This window comes from Balaenoptera acutorostrata, chromosome 14 (genome assembly GCF_949987535.1).
Source record: "Balaenoptera acutorostrata chromosome 14, mBalAcu1.1, whole genome shotgun sequence".
NCBI lineage: Eukaryota > Metazoa > Chordata > Mammalia > Artiodactyla > Balaenopteridae > Balaenoptera > Balaenoptera acutorostrata.
Window position 1 is genome coordinate 8,675,406 of NC_080077.1, and position 12,956 is coordinate 8,688,361.

Here is a 12,956-nt window from a genome sequence, read left to right on the forward strand (position 1 = left end):
AAGAATATGTATTATAGTAATATCCTATTGTGACTATTTCATAAGTAAATGTATTTATACAGAAATTATTTATTGAGTACCTTCCACGTGTCTGACTCTAGGATAGGACAGCGTAAATGCCCTTTTTCATAATAATAATGAAAATCAGTGAATTCATCTCAGAGGTTTGTAAGAGGGAGGGTGAAAGAGCAGTAACATCTACAGATGTAGTGGGGTGCTGCGTGAACTCTGGCAGTTTTAAGAGAGGGCGCCTCTGGCTGGAAGCCTGGACACTGGTTCTGTCCTGAGGTCACCCGCTGAGACTCTGAGTTACCGGGCAAATTTTAACAGCTCTGTGCTTCAGTTTCCCAAAATATGCCTAATCATGACCTCCTTTCAGTATAAAGACAATAGCACTATCAATATAAAAAGAGGCTTAGAATTACAGGTGCTAATAATGAATTAAGTCAAGGTATTTGTAAACTTCTTGCTGAAGAATAGCATACATACAGAAATGTACACATCAGGCTAGCAGCACCTGGACCAAGAGATGCACCATTACAAAGCCCCTCTCTGATCCCTCAGAGTCACCATCCAGCCCTAGGGAAATGCTATTCTGGCTTCTAATAGCACAGATTACTTTTGCTGTTTGGGGACTTTGCATGCAAGATGCAATCTTTTGTGTCTGGCCTCTTTCGCTCAACATTATTTTGTGAGACCCAACCATATCGTTGAATGTAGTTATACACTATTCATTCTTAGGGCTCTGTAAGACTCCACTGTGTGAACGTGTCACAATTTATGTCTCCATTCTATTGTCGAGGAACTTGAGTCATTTCATATATAGCCTTAAGCCATAGAAAAGACCAGCCTTCTCTCTCAACCAGAAGGCAGGATCCACAGATGAAATTCACCATCTCCTTTCTACTTTCGAATGGTCTGACCAAAGGAATTTTTTGTTTACCTCCCATGACAGAATTAGATCTAATCTGACTAAGACCTAAGTATTGAGTTAGGGAAAGAAGAGGTTAATATGTTGACAGCCTGCTCTGGTGGACTCTTTCTAATTGCAGACCTGGCTTTGGATGGTGACTATTTTTCAAAAGAGGCAGCATGTCTTGGGTTTCTTAGAGGGGCAACATCCCACACCTAGAGGGCGCTTATCAATGTACAGTGACTGGTGAACAGAGGAGATGGTGGGTGGGAGGGGAGACAGCACCCAAACAGGATACCAAAAAAAGGGCACCTGAAATGACCACTTTAGAAAATACAATGATGTTTACGTACGGAATAACACAATTTCTTATTCATACATCCCACCTATGACATTAATCAGAGCCTTCACCTATGGCCATATGTCATCTTTTCCACTCTTAGTAGTTTACAGATGTCTTGCTTTGAAGTGCAAGAAGAAGAAGAAAAAAGACCCAGAGCTGCCCTAAAAGGAATGAGGAAGTGAGAGCTCTCCAGTGTCTGGCTGACTCTGTCCGGGTGACAGCCCCTGATGTTCTTTCCGGTCTCGGTAATATTCTGAATTTCCACCTGCCCGCCCCCTCTCCCTTATAACACAGAACATGTGAAGTTAGAGCAGTTCAGTCTCCTCACTGACAGTGGATTAGTAGGAGCTGAGTGTCATGCTGTTTCTCCCATTTTCCACAGTTCACGGGAGGTAAAAGAAGTCTGGGTGGAGGCCCTCGGAGGGTAAGTACCATAAATTAACATGACAAGACAGTAAGCTGCCTAGCGGGTCACTGGGCTTTAAGATCGTATCCAACAGAAAATAGTGACACCGTGGAATATGCAACAAATAGTGTTATAAAGAATAAATACAGAAAGCTTTGCTTTAATGTGAAGCCTGCACTTTTGGGGTATAGGAATTCTGCACATGTTATCTTTGTTTTATGTCTGCTATAAGTAGCAAACTGGGAATACGTTTTTTCCTTTTCCGGTTAGATGAGAAAATCTGTGCAAAGCACTTAATACAGTGCCCTGACACACAGTGAGCTCTCCAAAAAAGAGTTAGTTGTTATTGTAATTGTTATTCAGGTTATCTCCTGATGGGAACGTAATCAATGAATAACAAAGTTTGGCATGATGAAGATATCAGGTTTAAAACATTTAGAAATAAGTGTGTTCAGATGTTGTGTTTAATAGCATAAGACATCTGGTAACATATAACTGACTTTAAATGAAAACGTTTCTAGCCAGTAGTTTCAAACTTTGTGTTTAATCAGAGTGGCACTGAAATTGGCCAATGCATTACGTGTATCCCTCCTAACTTTTTCCCATATGATTTCTCGTATACAGAGCCAAGGCCACACAGGAGCAAAGCTCATCATTGGACAGTCAGCCCAAACTCTAATGAAGTTGACAAGCAGCTGCCATGCTGTATGCGCCCTTCTTACATTTATTAATTCATGGTTTCTCATGGCAAGAGTCAAAGAGGTTTACCTAATTTAGTGTTTTCTCTTTTAGTCAAAAACACTAAATGCCAGTAATATGGAGACATTAATTGAATGTCGATCAGAGGTAAGAAAGCAATGTTTAAAACTTTTTATCTGCACTGTGAGATGGAAAACTTTATTTTAATTGAATATCATTTGTATTGTTTAGTTATCAGGATAGAAAATCAACATAATAAGTGTAGTAAATTAAAGACTAATATTAATTGAGATCTTCTATCATGATAAGCAGGACATTAGTATTGATTCTGGAAGACAGAAAAAAATAATGGACTATTGACTAGTTTTTGATATGAATAAAATGTTGAATGTATTTCGTGGGGAAAGACTGGGCAGATTTCTTCAGTCATTATTTTTAACTAAAATAAATCTATTTTTAGGGTGACACCAAGGAACATCCTCTGTTGGCATCATGTGAGAGCGAAGATAGTCTTTGCCAGCTAATTGGTAAGTTTTGAAAACATACTGATCTTTTATGTAGAGGTTCTTAGTTTGCCAAACCACAGTGCTTTACTAGGAATTTTTTTTTCAAAGTGTTCTTTTAAAGACCACAGAACATTAACACTTGCATGGCAGGGAGGCTACAGCTCACTAGAGAGCAAGCACTCTGATAGAAAAGATCTTCCCTAAGCCAACCCCCCAGCTCTCCAGAGGGGTTTTAATGGAGTTACAGATCTCCTGGCATTTATGTTTTGACAATTAAAATGTGCATACATGTGAAAAATACACAGTTGCCTGTACCATTTTCGCCCTCCTCTAACGGAGAATGATTCTAAGAGCACATGAAGCAATTGTTACTAATCTCAAATCCCAAAGAACCCACCGTTCACTCAATTTTTTCCACAATTCATTGCGTTATAATGTAACCCTGACCCAGTTCTGCTGAACTGTGAGGACAAGCCAGTTCTCTATCCATCCTCCTCCACTTGCCGGTATAAAAAGTATAGAAACATATGCCATTGCATTTAGAATATGTAGCTTTTATAATTAGAAAACAAAGGAAAAGGAAGGAGAGAGAAAACAGAGAAAGAAGGAAACTTGTTAGACGTTATACCCATTGCACACGTCTTCAGGATTTTGCAAGGATAAAATATCTTGGTAAGGTCTAGGTTCAAACCTTCCTGCAGCAATTTGTGCCCGCCCTGCCCTAAAGCGTCCACTGGGAAAACCCTGCAGGTGACTGTAGACAGACTGCGTGGTGTAGCTCCCTCTAGTGGTGAGTGTTAGCATGGCCACAGAGGTTTGTTTAATGGCCCGCCCAATGTAGAGCCTTCAAAATGGTCTTGAGCAAGTCACTTCCTCTTCCTATAAGTTTCATTTTCTTCACTAGTCAAAGGAAGAAATTAAAATAATCTATTTCACATCAGAAATATCCACCGTGGTTATTAAGGTCAATATGTTAAGATGGTTGTTTATGACCTGCTTAGTTAGGTTTTGCTCATTTTCTGTAGCAAACAGCTGGTAAAGTGTAAAAACAGGAAAGGTGGAGTCTTTGAGGAACCTTGGTGTTGCTGTTTAGGGGCTGGCTGCCCTGGTAACATTGTAGTTGTTTTTCAGGTTGATTTTTCTAGATTAAGATTCACACCTTTTGCTTCCTCGGTTTTTCAACATTATTTGTCCCACACGGCAAACCATAGATGACAATATCCGTGTCTTATCTGGATCCTTGCTTATCAATATTTTAATCTAATTTCTCTTTGCTTTGTTTTCTTGGCTGTAGAAATTAAGAAGCGAAAGAAGGTGTTGAACTGGCTCTTTCTCATGAGAAGGCTTTCTTCTTCATCAGATTTTTCTGGGGCTTCAGAGCCAGAATTGAAGTCATCCCTATTTGATCAGCCCTTGTCAGCTATCTGCAGTGACAACGACACTCCCCCCAGACCCATTCAGGTAGGTGCACATTCACGCATGAACCTACTTCAGTTTTCTGCCAGCTGTGAAAAGTCCTCGGGAAATCTGAACGGCATTCTCATGCTAAACTTGTTGGGGCCGATCTTTAGGTTTTTTCCCACGTTTGGAAATGGTGTTCCCAGTTAGGAATGCAGTCAGGAGAATACCTGGCTGCTTACATTCTAGAAATTCGTTGTATTTGCCACTGAGCTCAGGTTGATGGTCCCTCCATCCTTCTGACTTCATGGAGAGAAGAATGCTGAAAATGTGTAGCTTCTGAGAAATCAACAGACAGAGATTTATAGAGTTTATGATCAGAAACCCAATGTTTATATGGAATGACTTGAAAGGAGAGAGGCCCGAAATAGTTTTAGAATGTGCAAATTCCAGCTTTCACAATTTACCTCCTCTTAGAAAAATGGCAGGGCCGAGGGAGACAGTCGATAGCAACCAGACTGAACGGAAAAACTGGCATTAATAGTCTCTTGTTAAGACTGTCTTAGTATCCTGGAGAGCTAACTTTTACAGAGAGGACGTTTTATAACAGGTAAAGTTAGCTACTGTTCATGTCCACTATTTTAATTCTTTTTCTCCTACCAAAACATAGATTTTTCCTGTGTTAGTAGCAGCGAAGTGTGTTTTCAAACCAAGGGTAACCATTTCCTATTTCTATACCCCTTTCCTTTAGGATATTCTCACTATACTATGCCTTAAAGGCCCTTCCACTGAAGGAATATTCAGGAAAGCAGCCAACGAGAAAGCCCGTAAAGAGCTTAAGGAGGAGCTCAACTCCGGAGGCGTGGTGGATCTGAAAAGTCTCCCCGTGCACCTCTTGGCGGTGGTCTTTAAGGTGAGTTCACAGCATTGGTGCCAAATGACCTGCTGATGGGCTCTGACACATTGATGCTCAGGAAATAAGATATGGGCTCTTTACCCTACAAAGCAAAGGAAACTGATCTTAGAGTTTAACTTTTTTAGCTAAGCCTTTATTCATTTGTATAAGCATCTCTGTTTCTGTGATCCCCGATTCCAACAGAAAGTGATGCATTAAATTCCCCCAAAATCTCTCTGAGGAAAAGCACTTGGATTGTCCCATGGCCGAGTCCATGCCCCTAAGTCTGGTGGCCCCTTGGATGATGGCCTTACTGCGCCTGTTGTTAGGAAGCTGCTGAGAGACAAGTCAGGTGAGAGATTTCTCAGGCTAATGAATGCAGGAAGGAAAGGGCACAGCCTATGTAGGGGATGAGCACAGAGTCCCTGAGATTCGACAAACGAGGTGAAAGGATGGCAGCACATTGTGTAACATGAACGGTCCCCTACCACCCTCCAGGACTTCCTGAGAAGTATCCCACTGAAGCTCCTGTCCTGCGACCTGTTTGAGGAGTGGATGGGCGCCCTGGAGAAGCAGAGTGAAGAGGACAGGATCGAGGCCCTGAAGCAGTAAGTTGCCAGCCTCATCCCCGGAGGCCGGGCCCGCACGGTCTCCATCCTTTGATTCTTCACATAACTGTCAGAGTGGTTTACGTATATTGCAATGTTTAGGGAGTTCGAGTGGAATTGTTCATCTACTCCCAGAATACAAATCTAGAGGTACCCTGGAAATGTTTACAAAGTAGTTTTAGCCAAATGAAAGGAAGCACCTCTTCCAAAGATAGAAAGCGGACTTCAGTACTCACAAATCCCAAGAGGTGGGGAGTCTAAAAATATAAGTAGTTCAAGAAGGTATGGAACAAACTCATAGATGAAAGCCTCAAAGCAGGGTAACCAGCCAGGTGTAGGAATCTGGGGTCTCCTTAACCTGTACCCTGATGTCATGCAAAGCAACTATCCTCCCACAAAACATCCCTTAAAGCATAGTAAACAATCTGGAAGGGGTTGTTTGTTCATAAAATTCCATAGCATATTTCATATTCTTGTAATTAACCAAACTGAAAACTATATAAAAACAAATTCCAACGACAGCAAAAACAATTCCATATATAAATGGAAGTGTGACCTGTTAGAGACTAGGAAATCTTAAACACCTAACGTTAAAATATCAGCGCTTTTGCCAAATCCTATGAAAGTCTGTCTATATATTATGATTGTCTCACATGGCTAAATATTTTCAATGAAATATTTATTGAATTGAAGACATTAGTGTGTCTGTCCCTACGATTATCACAATAAGTTTCTGCTTACAGACACAAAGCTCTTTCATAACAATATCGTCTCATGAGAAATGAACAATCCTTATGTTAGAGACACCATTTCATTTTTTGAAGCTATGAAGCTTTACAATTCTAATTTATTAGGAGTAGTGCCAATGTTGCCATTTAAGTGCTGCTGTCACAATTTTTACGAACATGCTCCTATAAACTGATTTAATCTCCATAAAGATTTCTCAGAATGGTATAAAAATGTGTCATCTTCATTTGATGAGCACAGTTTTAAAAGAGGCAAATGATTGTATTCTTTAAAAAAAAAGTCTTGCAGTGTTAGAAGCAGAAAGACATTCTACATGGGTAAATGGTTACTCAACAAAATGATTTTCAAAATGTATTAAACTATGTATTTTACTGCAGGAGTTAATATTTTGTAACTTAAGATCCATGTAAAGAATAAAGGGCCATGTTATTGGTGTCCTGATCATAAAGGCCAGTTTTTTAGGGCTTCAGGATCTTGTGGTTAACTGATTCATTCCGTGTCAGTTGCCACTGGAAGTGTGTGAATGAACGTTTCACAATGTCTCTTGTGAAAATGAACCTTCCTCATTTTAAACGAAGTCTGGGTGAGGCAGAAACTTTCAACTCGCTACCCTCAAGCTAGACAGGCCGTGAGCCTCCCCTAAAACCAGCCTTCCCGAACTCCATTCCAGGGTTGCAGATAAGCTCCCGCAGCCCAACCACCTGCTGCTCAAGCACCTGGTCTCCGTGCTCCACGTGATCAGCAAGAACTCCGAGGTCAACAAGATGGACGCCAGCAATCTCGCCATCTGCATCGGGCCCAATGTGCTGAGCCCGGAGAATGAGCAAAACCTGTCATTCGAAGCCCGGAGAGACCTGAATGATAAGGTTTGTTTTTGTCTATTTCTGAGAAACTCATCGTCTGTTTGCAAAAGCCAAGCAATAAAATGCCTGTGAGTTTCTCTGACTCAGTCAAGATCACCGTGAAAATACGAAAGGCAAATGCTTTGGTCATGGTTCCATTCTCTTGGGTGTGTACATTGGATGAAACTGAGTGAAGCTAGGCCTGCGTCCTCTATCATCCTACGAGACAGAGGACTATTGATACCCATCTTTACATGACTCTGTCCCAGGATGGAAAGGCCCTTTCACTTTTCTCTCTTTCGTGCATCACACTCTGTCAGTTCAGCTACCAATTTGGGAAACTCCTTAAATGAAAATTTTTGTTGCTTTAATGTAATAGATTTTTTTTAATTCACAAGTTAAAAATGCATGTCTCAAAAATAATTTTCATATAGGTGATTGTTATCAATTTTCCGGATGCTCCTTTCAGATACATAAAGATCTCTCATGACCATTTTGGCATCTCCCTAACTGCTGACCCCCACTATGTCCCCATTCTTTTTCTTCTTTTTTTTTTTTTTTTTTTAAAGATCTGTATTTTTTGTGCAGGGAGAAATGTGATATCAGTCAACACTAGAAACCTGAGTGAATGTACGTAATATGGCATAGTATTTTTTTTTAATTTATTTTTATTTTTTGACTGTGTTGGGTCCTCGTCTCCGCGCGAGGGCCCCCTCCAGCCGCGGCAAGCGGGGGCCCACTCCCCACCGCGGCCCGCGGGCCCCCCACCATCGCGGCCCCCCCTGCCACGGAGCACAGGCTCCAGACGCGCAGGCCCAGCAGCCGCGGCTCATGGGCCCAACCGCTCCGCGGCACGTGGGACCCTCCCAGACCAGGGCCCGAACCCGTGTCCCCTGCATTGGCAGGCAGACTCCCAACCACTGCGCCACCAGGGAAGCCCCTATGTCCCCATTCTTAACCACCCTTCCTTTAAAAATAAATAAAGATCTCGTTAAGCTGACAACCTGCTAACTTTTCCTCACAGGTGAAGACACTGGTGGAATTCCTCATCGATAACTGCTTTGAAATATTTGGGGAGAACATGCCAGGGCATTCCAGAATTGCTTCTGATGACTCCCTGGAACACACTGACAGTTCAGGTGCGGAAGGTACTCTCAATTGATTCTGACTCTGGGGTCAAGTTCATGGCCAGCTACCAGTCCAGACCAGTAATGTAAAGCATCCCTGGTATCTGAAGCAGAAGTTACCTTCACACATCACCAAATCAGAGTGGACTCCAGTCTGTAGGGAAGTCATTAAACACGGAACCTTTTCTCTCGAGTTTCCCTGCACTGTTTCCTCGGGCTGCAGACACTCATTCAGCTTCAGCCTGGAACCTTCTTCTTCCTCTTCTAAGTCATGAAGAACTGCTAATTTTACTAAGTAACTTTTAGCTCGAGGGTTGGGGTAAGAAACTTTTGTTTCCACACAGTGGAATATGGGTCTGTTAAAATGGGGATGGATCCAGTCAAAAGAGCCATCCAAAGGATCAGTTTTAAATTTAAGATCAATACATTTTCAGTGGAATGCTGTTTTCTCTCCTTTCTCATTTCCTCCCTCTCTCGCTTCATTTTCCTACTTATCTTCTCCACCTCAAAATAGTAGATATGGAAAGAGACAGAATTTTAATGTGGCCAGTTTGGTACCAAGCCCCAAATTAGCGTCACCAAATTCCCTGGCACCATACTTGAAATAAGTAGGTGAACGGTACTTAGGTCTATTTCTAAAAGTAACGCAACAAAAACTCAACCGTCCCTTAACCTCCCGCAGACGTGTCGACCCTGCAGAACGACTCGGCCTATGACAGCAACGACCCCGACCCCGACGCGGAGCCCAGCAGCGCCGGGGGGTCCCTGAGCAGGTGGCCCCCAGGGTCCTCGGACCCGGCTGCCGGCCTGGAGCCCAGAGGCCCGCCGCACCCTTGGGAGCCTGTCCTCAGCCATGCGCCCAGACTGAAAGGCTCCCTCGGGCAACCAGACAGGAGGTACTCGGACCCCAGCACGGCGGCATCCTCGCAGGAGTGCCTCGAGGGCAGGAAAGCAAACCCAAAACTCACGCGAAGTGAGGATGACTTCACCGTGACCCAGGCGGTCCCTCGTTTTGCAAGTGAGGAACCCGAGGACCCGTTTCCAGAGGAGGTGTTTCCTGCAGCGGAAGGCAAAACCCGGAGGCCACGAGACCCGAGGGTGCAGAGCCAGGCTCAGGGTTTGGTGTCACCGTGCACACTGGCCCCCAAAGCCGCCTCCAGCGGCTCCCTGGACGCGCTCTCCGACAGCTCACGCCTGGCTTCTCCTTCCACTCCCAAAAGAAACTTCTTCACCAGACATCAGTCCTTCACAAAGACTGAGAAAAGTAAGCCCGACAGAGAAATAAAAAAACACTCCATGTCATTCTCCTTTGCCTCTCACCAAAAAGTGTCAACCAAAACCCGCAGCTCTGCTGCGGCCGCGAAATCCCAGGGCTGCACCAGAGACCAAGTAAAGAAAGGTCTTAAAAAAGAAAGCCAGCTCGCCGGCCGAATCGTCCAAGAGAACCTGTCTGACGTCCACGGCCAAACAGCTGTGGACTTTAACTCGGGGGCCCACTCCCTCTCGGTGGAGAACGTGTTCCAGCTGGTGGATCAGAGGAGCCCCGGCGGCCCCCCGTCTTACGAGGAGGCCATTCGGCACCAGGCCTTGGAGCTCGCCACCTACGGGAGCCAAACAGTTGGCAGCATGAGGGCCAGGATGCTGAGCCTGGACGCCCGGCTACGCCCTCCTCTCCCTGTCCACCACAGAGGGGACTCAAGAAATACATGCGGTCAGGAGGCACTGGGCGGGCCCCGACTGTGGCCCAGGACTGAGAGCTGGAAGCAGAGCAGGACTGTCTGTGCTTCTATAGACATGGCAGGACAGGTGACTGTCACCAGGAGACCTGAGCTGCATCGGCCGAGAACCGTGTCTGAGTCTCAGCAGAAGAACAAGCAGGCCCTCCTGGCCCGGCGGTGTAGTCAGCCCGTCTTTGATGCTGATCAGTTCCGATTCGCTAAGGAATCCTACATCTAGGAGGTGGGCCCGTCACCCAGACACAGTGCGTGGCACCTCTGTACACACAAGGCTGTGTACAGAGCTGCTCTGAGACTCTGTTTTCCAAAAAGTCGTGAATAAGCTCCTTTGGAAAGCTGTGTAGATACCTCCTGAGAGAGGACAGCTACCCAGCTCCTCAATGGCACTCAGGCAGTGTCTGTGCACCTGCATTTGTGCAACATGTAGCAAATGTATCAAATGCATTCTAGACAAGGCGTTGGGTGCGAAGAGGTCTACGTCGATGTGTGTATATATTTGTTTGTGAACTTGCGCTAAACTGCATGGTGTCCTCTGCCTCCTGGGGCATTTTTCTAGTGGTTAGGGTTTAAAAATGATCTTTTCTTTTTTTATGTTGCCTCAAACAGCGTGCCAGTTTTCATATTTTCCACAAACTCCATTTAGGGGAAAATGTTTAAGTCTCTGTTAGAAGTTTCCTCTAGTAAGCAGCTTTGTGATAACTAGTCACCATAGTAAGATGAAAGAAACAGACAGCAAGGAATAGAGTTGTCAGTGTTTGGAGTTATCAAAGGCATTGCAAGCTCCAGTAAAAGAAAAAGTTGTTGTTAAAATGTATGAAAAATACTTCAATATGTCCTCTAATCATCTGATTCTAAATTTGGGTAAGTTAGTGAAAATGCATTACATTATGCATCATTAACTGATTTCTAGCACTTTGAGTTTCTTTGTAGTTCAATGGTGTCTTCTCCAGTAGTGTGGAGGAAATTACTTTATATGCATTGGCGGGCATATGTAAAACGTCAATATAATCTCACTACAATAAATTGCCTTCCTTATTTCAAAGTAAAAATGTTCATTCTTTATTGATATGTTGCCTCTTCTCCCTCAGTTCATAGAAACCCACCAAGAAAATCATTCACACATTGGTTCATTCAACAAGCATTTACTGAATATATATTCATTATTCTAGACTGATAGGCAGAGCAAGATGTGGATCTCATGTTTAAGAAAAAGAGACAATCCCTGTTCTCCAGAAATTTGCAAAACCCTCTTTAAGCCAAGTTTTTGGCAAACGGTCACTCAGAGGCCAGAAAATTTAGTATACAAATTATTATTATATTATTATATTATTATATTTAGTATACAAATATAATATTTCCTGGTTTTAGTAAATTAAAGTTTTCAGTACTTTTAAAAAGCTTATTTTTACAATGCTCAGTTTTCTTGATTGTTAGCAAACATAGTGGTAAAATGTCATAGATTAGAACTTTCATGCTCAATGATTAAGATATCTTGGAGATACCGGATTTGATTTTCCTTACTTTATCAATTTCTTTCATAAAACACTGCACGTTTTTGGTTTGTTAAAGAAGTATTTTTGTGTTGGCTAGCTACCAGATGCTGAAGACGTATCTTTTGAGAGGTGATTTATTAGCAATGTGGTATAAAGTTTAAAATGTTCTAACCCAGATTGCTCAAGGCATCATGTTCAGACCCATTAATATCATTTAAATACTTTATTAAGCACCACCGATAATACATAAATTTCAAGGGGGAGACACTCCCCTTCTGACCGCTGACTTAAGAAAAGCAATCCTGGGCTTCCCTGGTGGCGCAGTGGTTGAGAATCTGCCTGCTAATGCAGGGGACACGGGTTCGAGCCCTGGTCTGGGAAGATCCCACATGCCACGGAGCAGCTGGGCCCGTGAGCCACAATTGCTGAGCCTGCGCGTCTGGAGCCTGTGCCCCGCGACGGGAGGGGCCGCGATAGAGAAAGGCCCGCGCACCGCGATGAAGAGCGGTCCCCGCACCGCGATGAAGAGTGGCCCCCGCTTGCCGCAACTAGAAAAAGCCCTCGCACGAACCGAAGACCCAACACAGCCAAAAATAAATAAATAAATAAATAAATAAATAAGAAAATCCTTTAAAAAAAAAAAAAGAAAAGCAATCCTTTTCCAGAACTGGACACTAATAGTGACAGTTACAGTCTTCAGCACCTATCAGTGCTGGGCACTGCACTAAGTATTTCAGGACTGAAAGAAAAATCCTCCATCATCTTTCTAGCAACTTCTCATCAAGAATCAGAGAGTTCTCATCAATAGATGACTAACACGATAAGCTAGGGAGCCTCCCATCTATTCCATGTTACCACTGACCTGCCCTCCACGTGACCCAACTCAGACCACAAAAACTCTACCCCCATTTCCTTATTTTACCAAAGTAGGCATGAGACGGAAAGTCTTCTATTGCATGTAAGTAGTCCAGTTTGTTGACGAACATTTATGAGCTTCTTGTAGTCAAGAAGCTACTATATTTGAACACTGGAAGAAAAGGTATGGTGATGATTTCGAATACTTCACAGTGTGGTATTCCCACTTTTAACCACGGAGTCCACTAGCCTTTTAAAATAGGAGAACCCAACCTGGTTCCCAAGCATGGTAGTCGGGTTGTCATAACAAAGTATCACAGACGAGTAGCTTAAACAACAGAAATGTTCAATCTCACAGTTCTAGAGCCTAGAACTGAAATCAAGGTGT

At 43.3% G+C, this 12,956-nt stretch overlaps 1 protein-coding gene across 2 annotated transcripts; it reads left to right on the top strand.

The window, feature by feature from the left end:
• Positions 1 to 2,340: 2,340 nt before the first annotated feature.
• TAGAP (T cell activation RhoGTPase activating protein) lies at positions 2,341 to 10,986 on the top strand. Of its 2 annotated transcripts, XM_007186107.2 has the most exons (10): positions 2,341 to 2,367; positions 2,455 to 2,508; positions 2,822 to 2,888; positions 4,162 to 4,328; positions 5,017 to 5,178; positions 5,659 to 5,768; positions 7,186 to 7,381; positions 8,382 to 8,496; positions 9,167 to 10,161; positions 10,201 to 10,986. In XM_007186107.2, exons 1-10 carry the CDS (start codon positions 2,341 to 2,343, stop codon positions 10,438 to 10,440), a joined length of 2,133 nt encoding a protein of 710 aa, XP_007186169.2. In that variant the 3' UTR covers positions 10,441 to 10,986. The 2 variants fall into 2 exon arrangements, with proteins under 2 accessions (XP_007186169.2, XP_007186168.2); XM_007186106.2 differs by having other exon boundaries at positions 9,167 to 10,986.
• The last annotated feature ends 1,970 nt before the right edge of the window (positions 10,987 to 12,956 follow it).

What these genes read in the sequence shown, in the direction of transcription:
- TAGAP (XM_007186106.2), top strand. Translation starts at nt 2,341, where the DNA reads ATGAAGTTGACAAGCAGCTGCCATGCT. An exon ending in AGGATCGAGGCCCTGAAGCA is followed by an intron (nt 5,769 to 7,185) that starts GTAAGTTGCCAG and finishes ACTCCATTCCAG; the next exon opens with GGTTGCAGATAAGCTCCCGC. An exon ending in GGAACACACTGACAGTTCAG is followed by an intron (nt 8,497 to 9,166) that starts GTGCGGAAGGTA and finishes AACCTCCCGCAG; the next exon opens with ACGTGTCGACCCTGCAGAAC.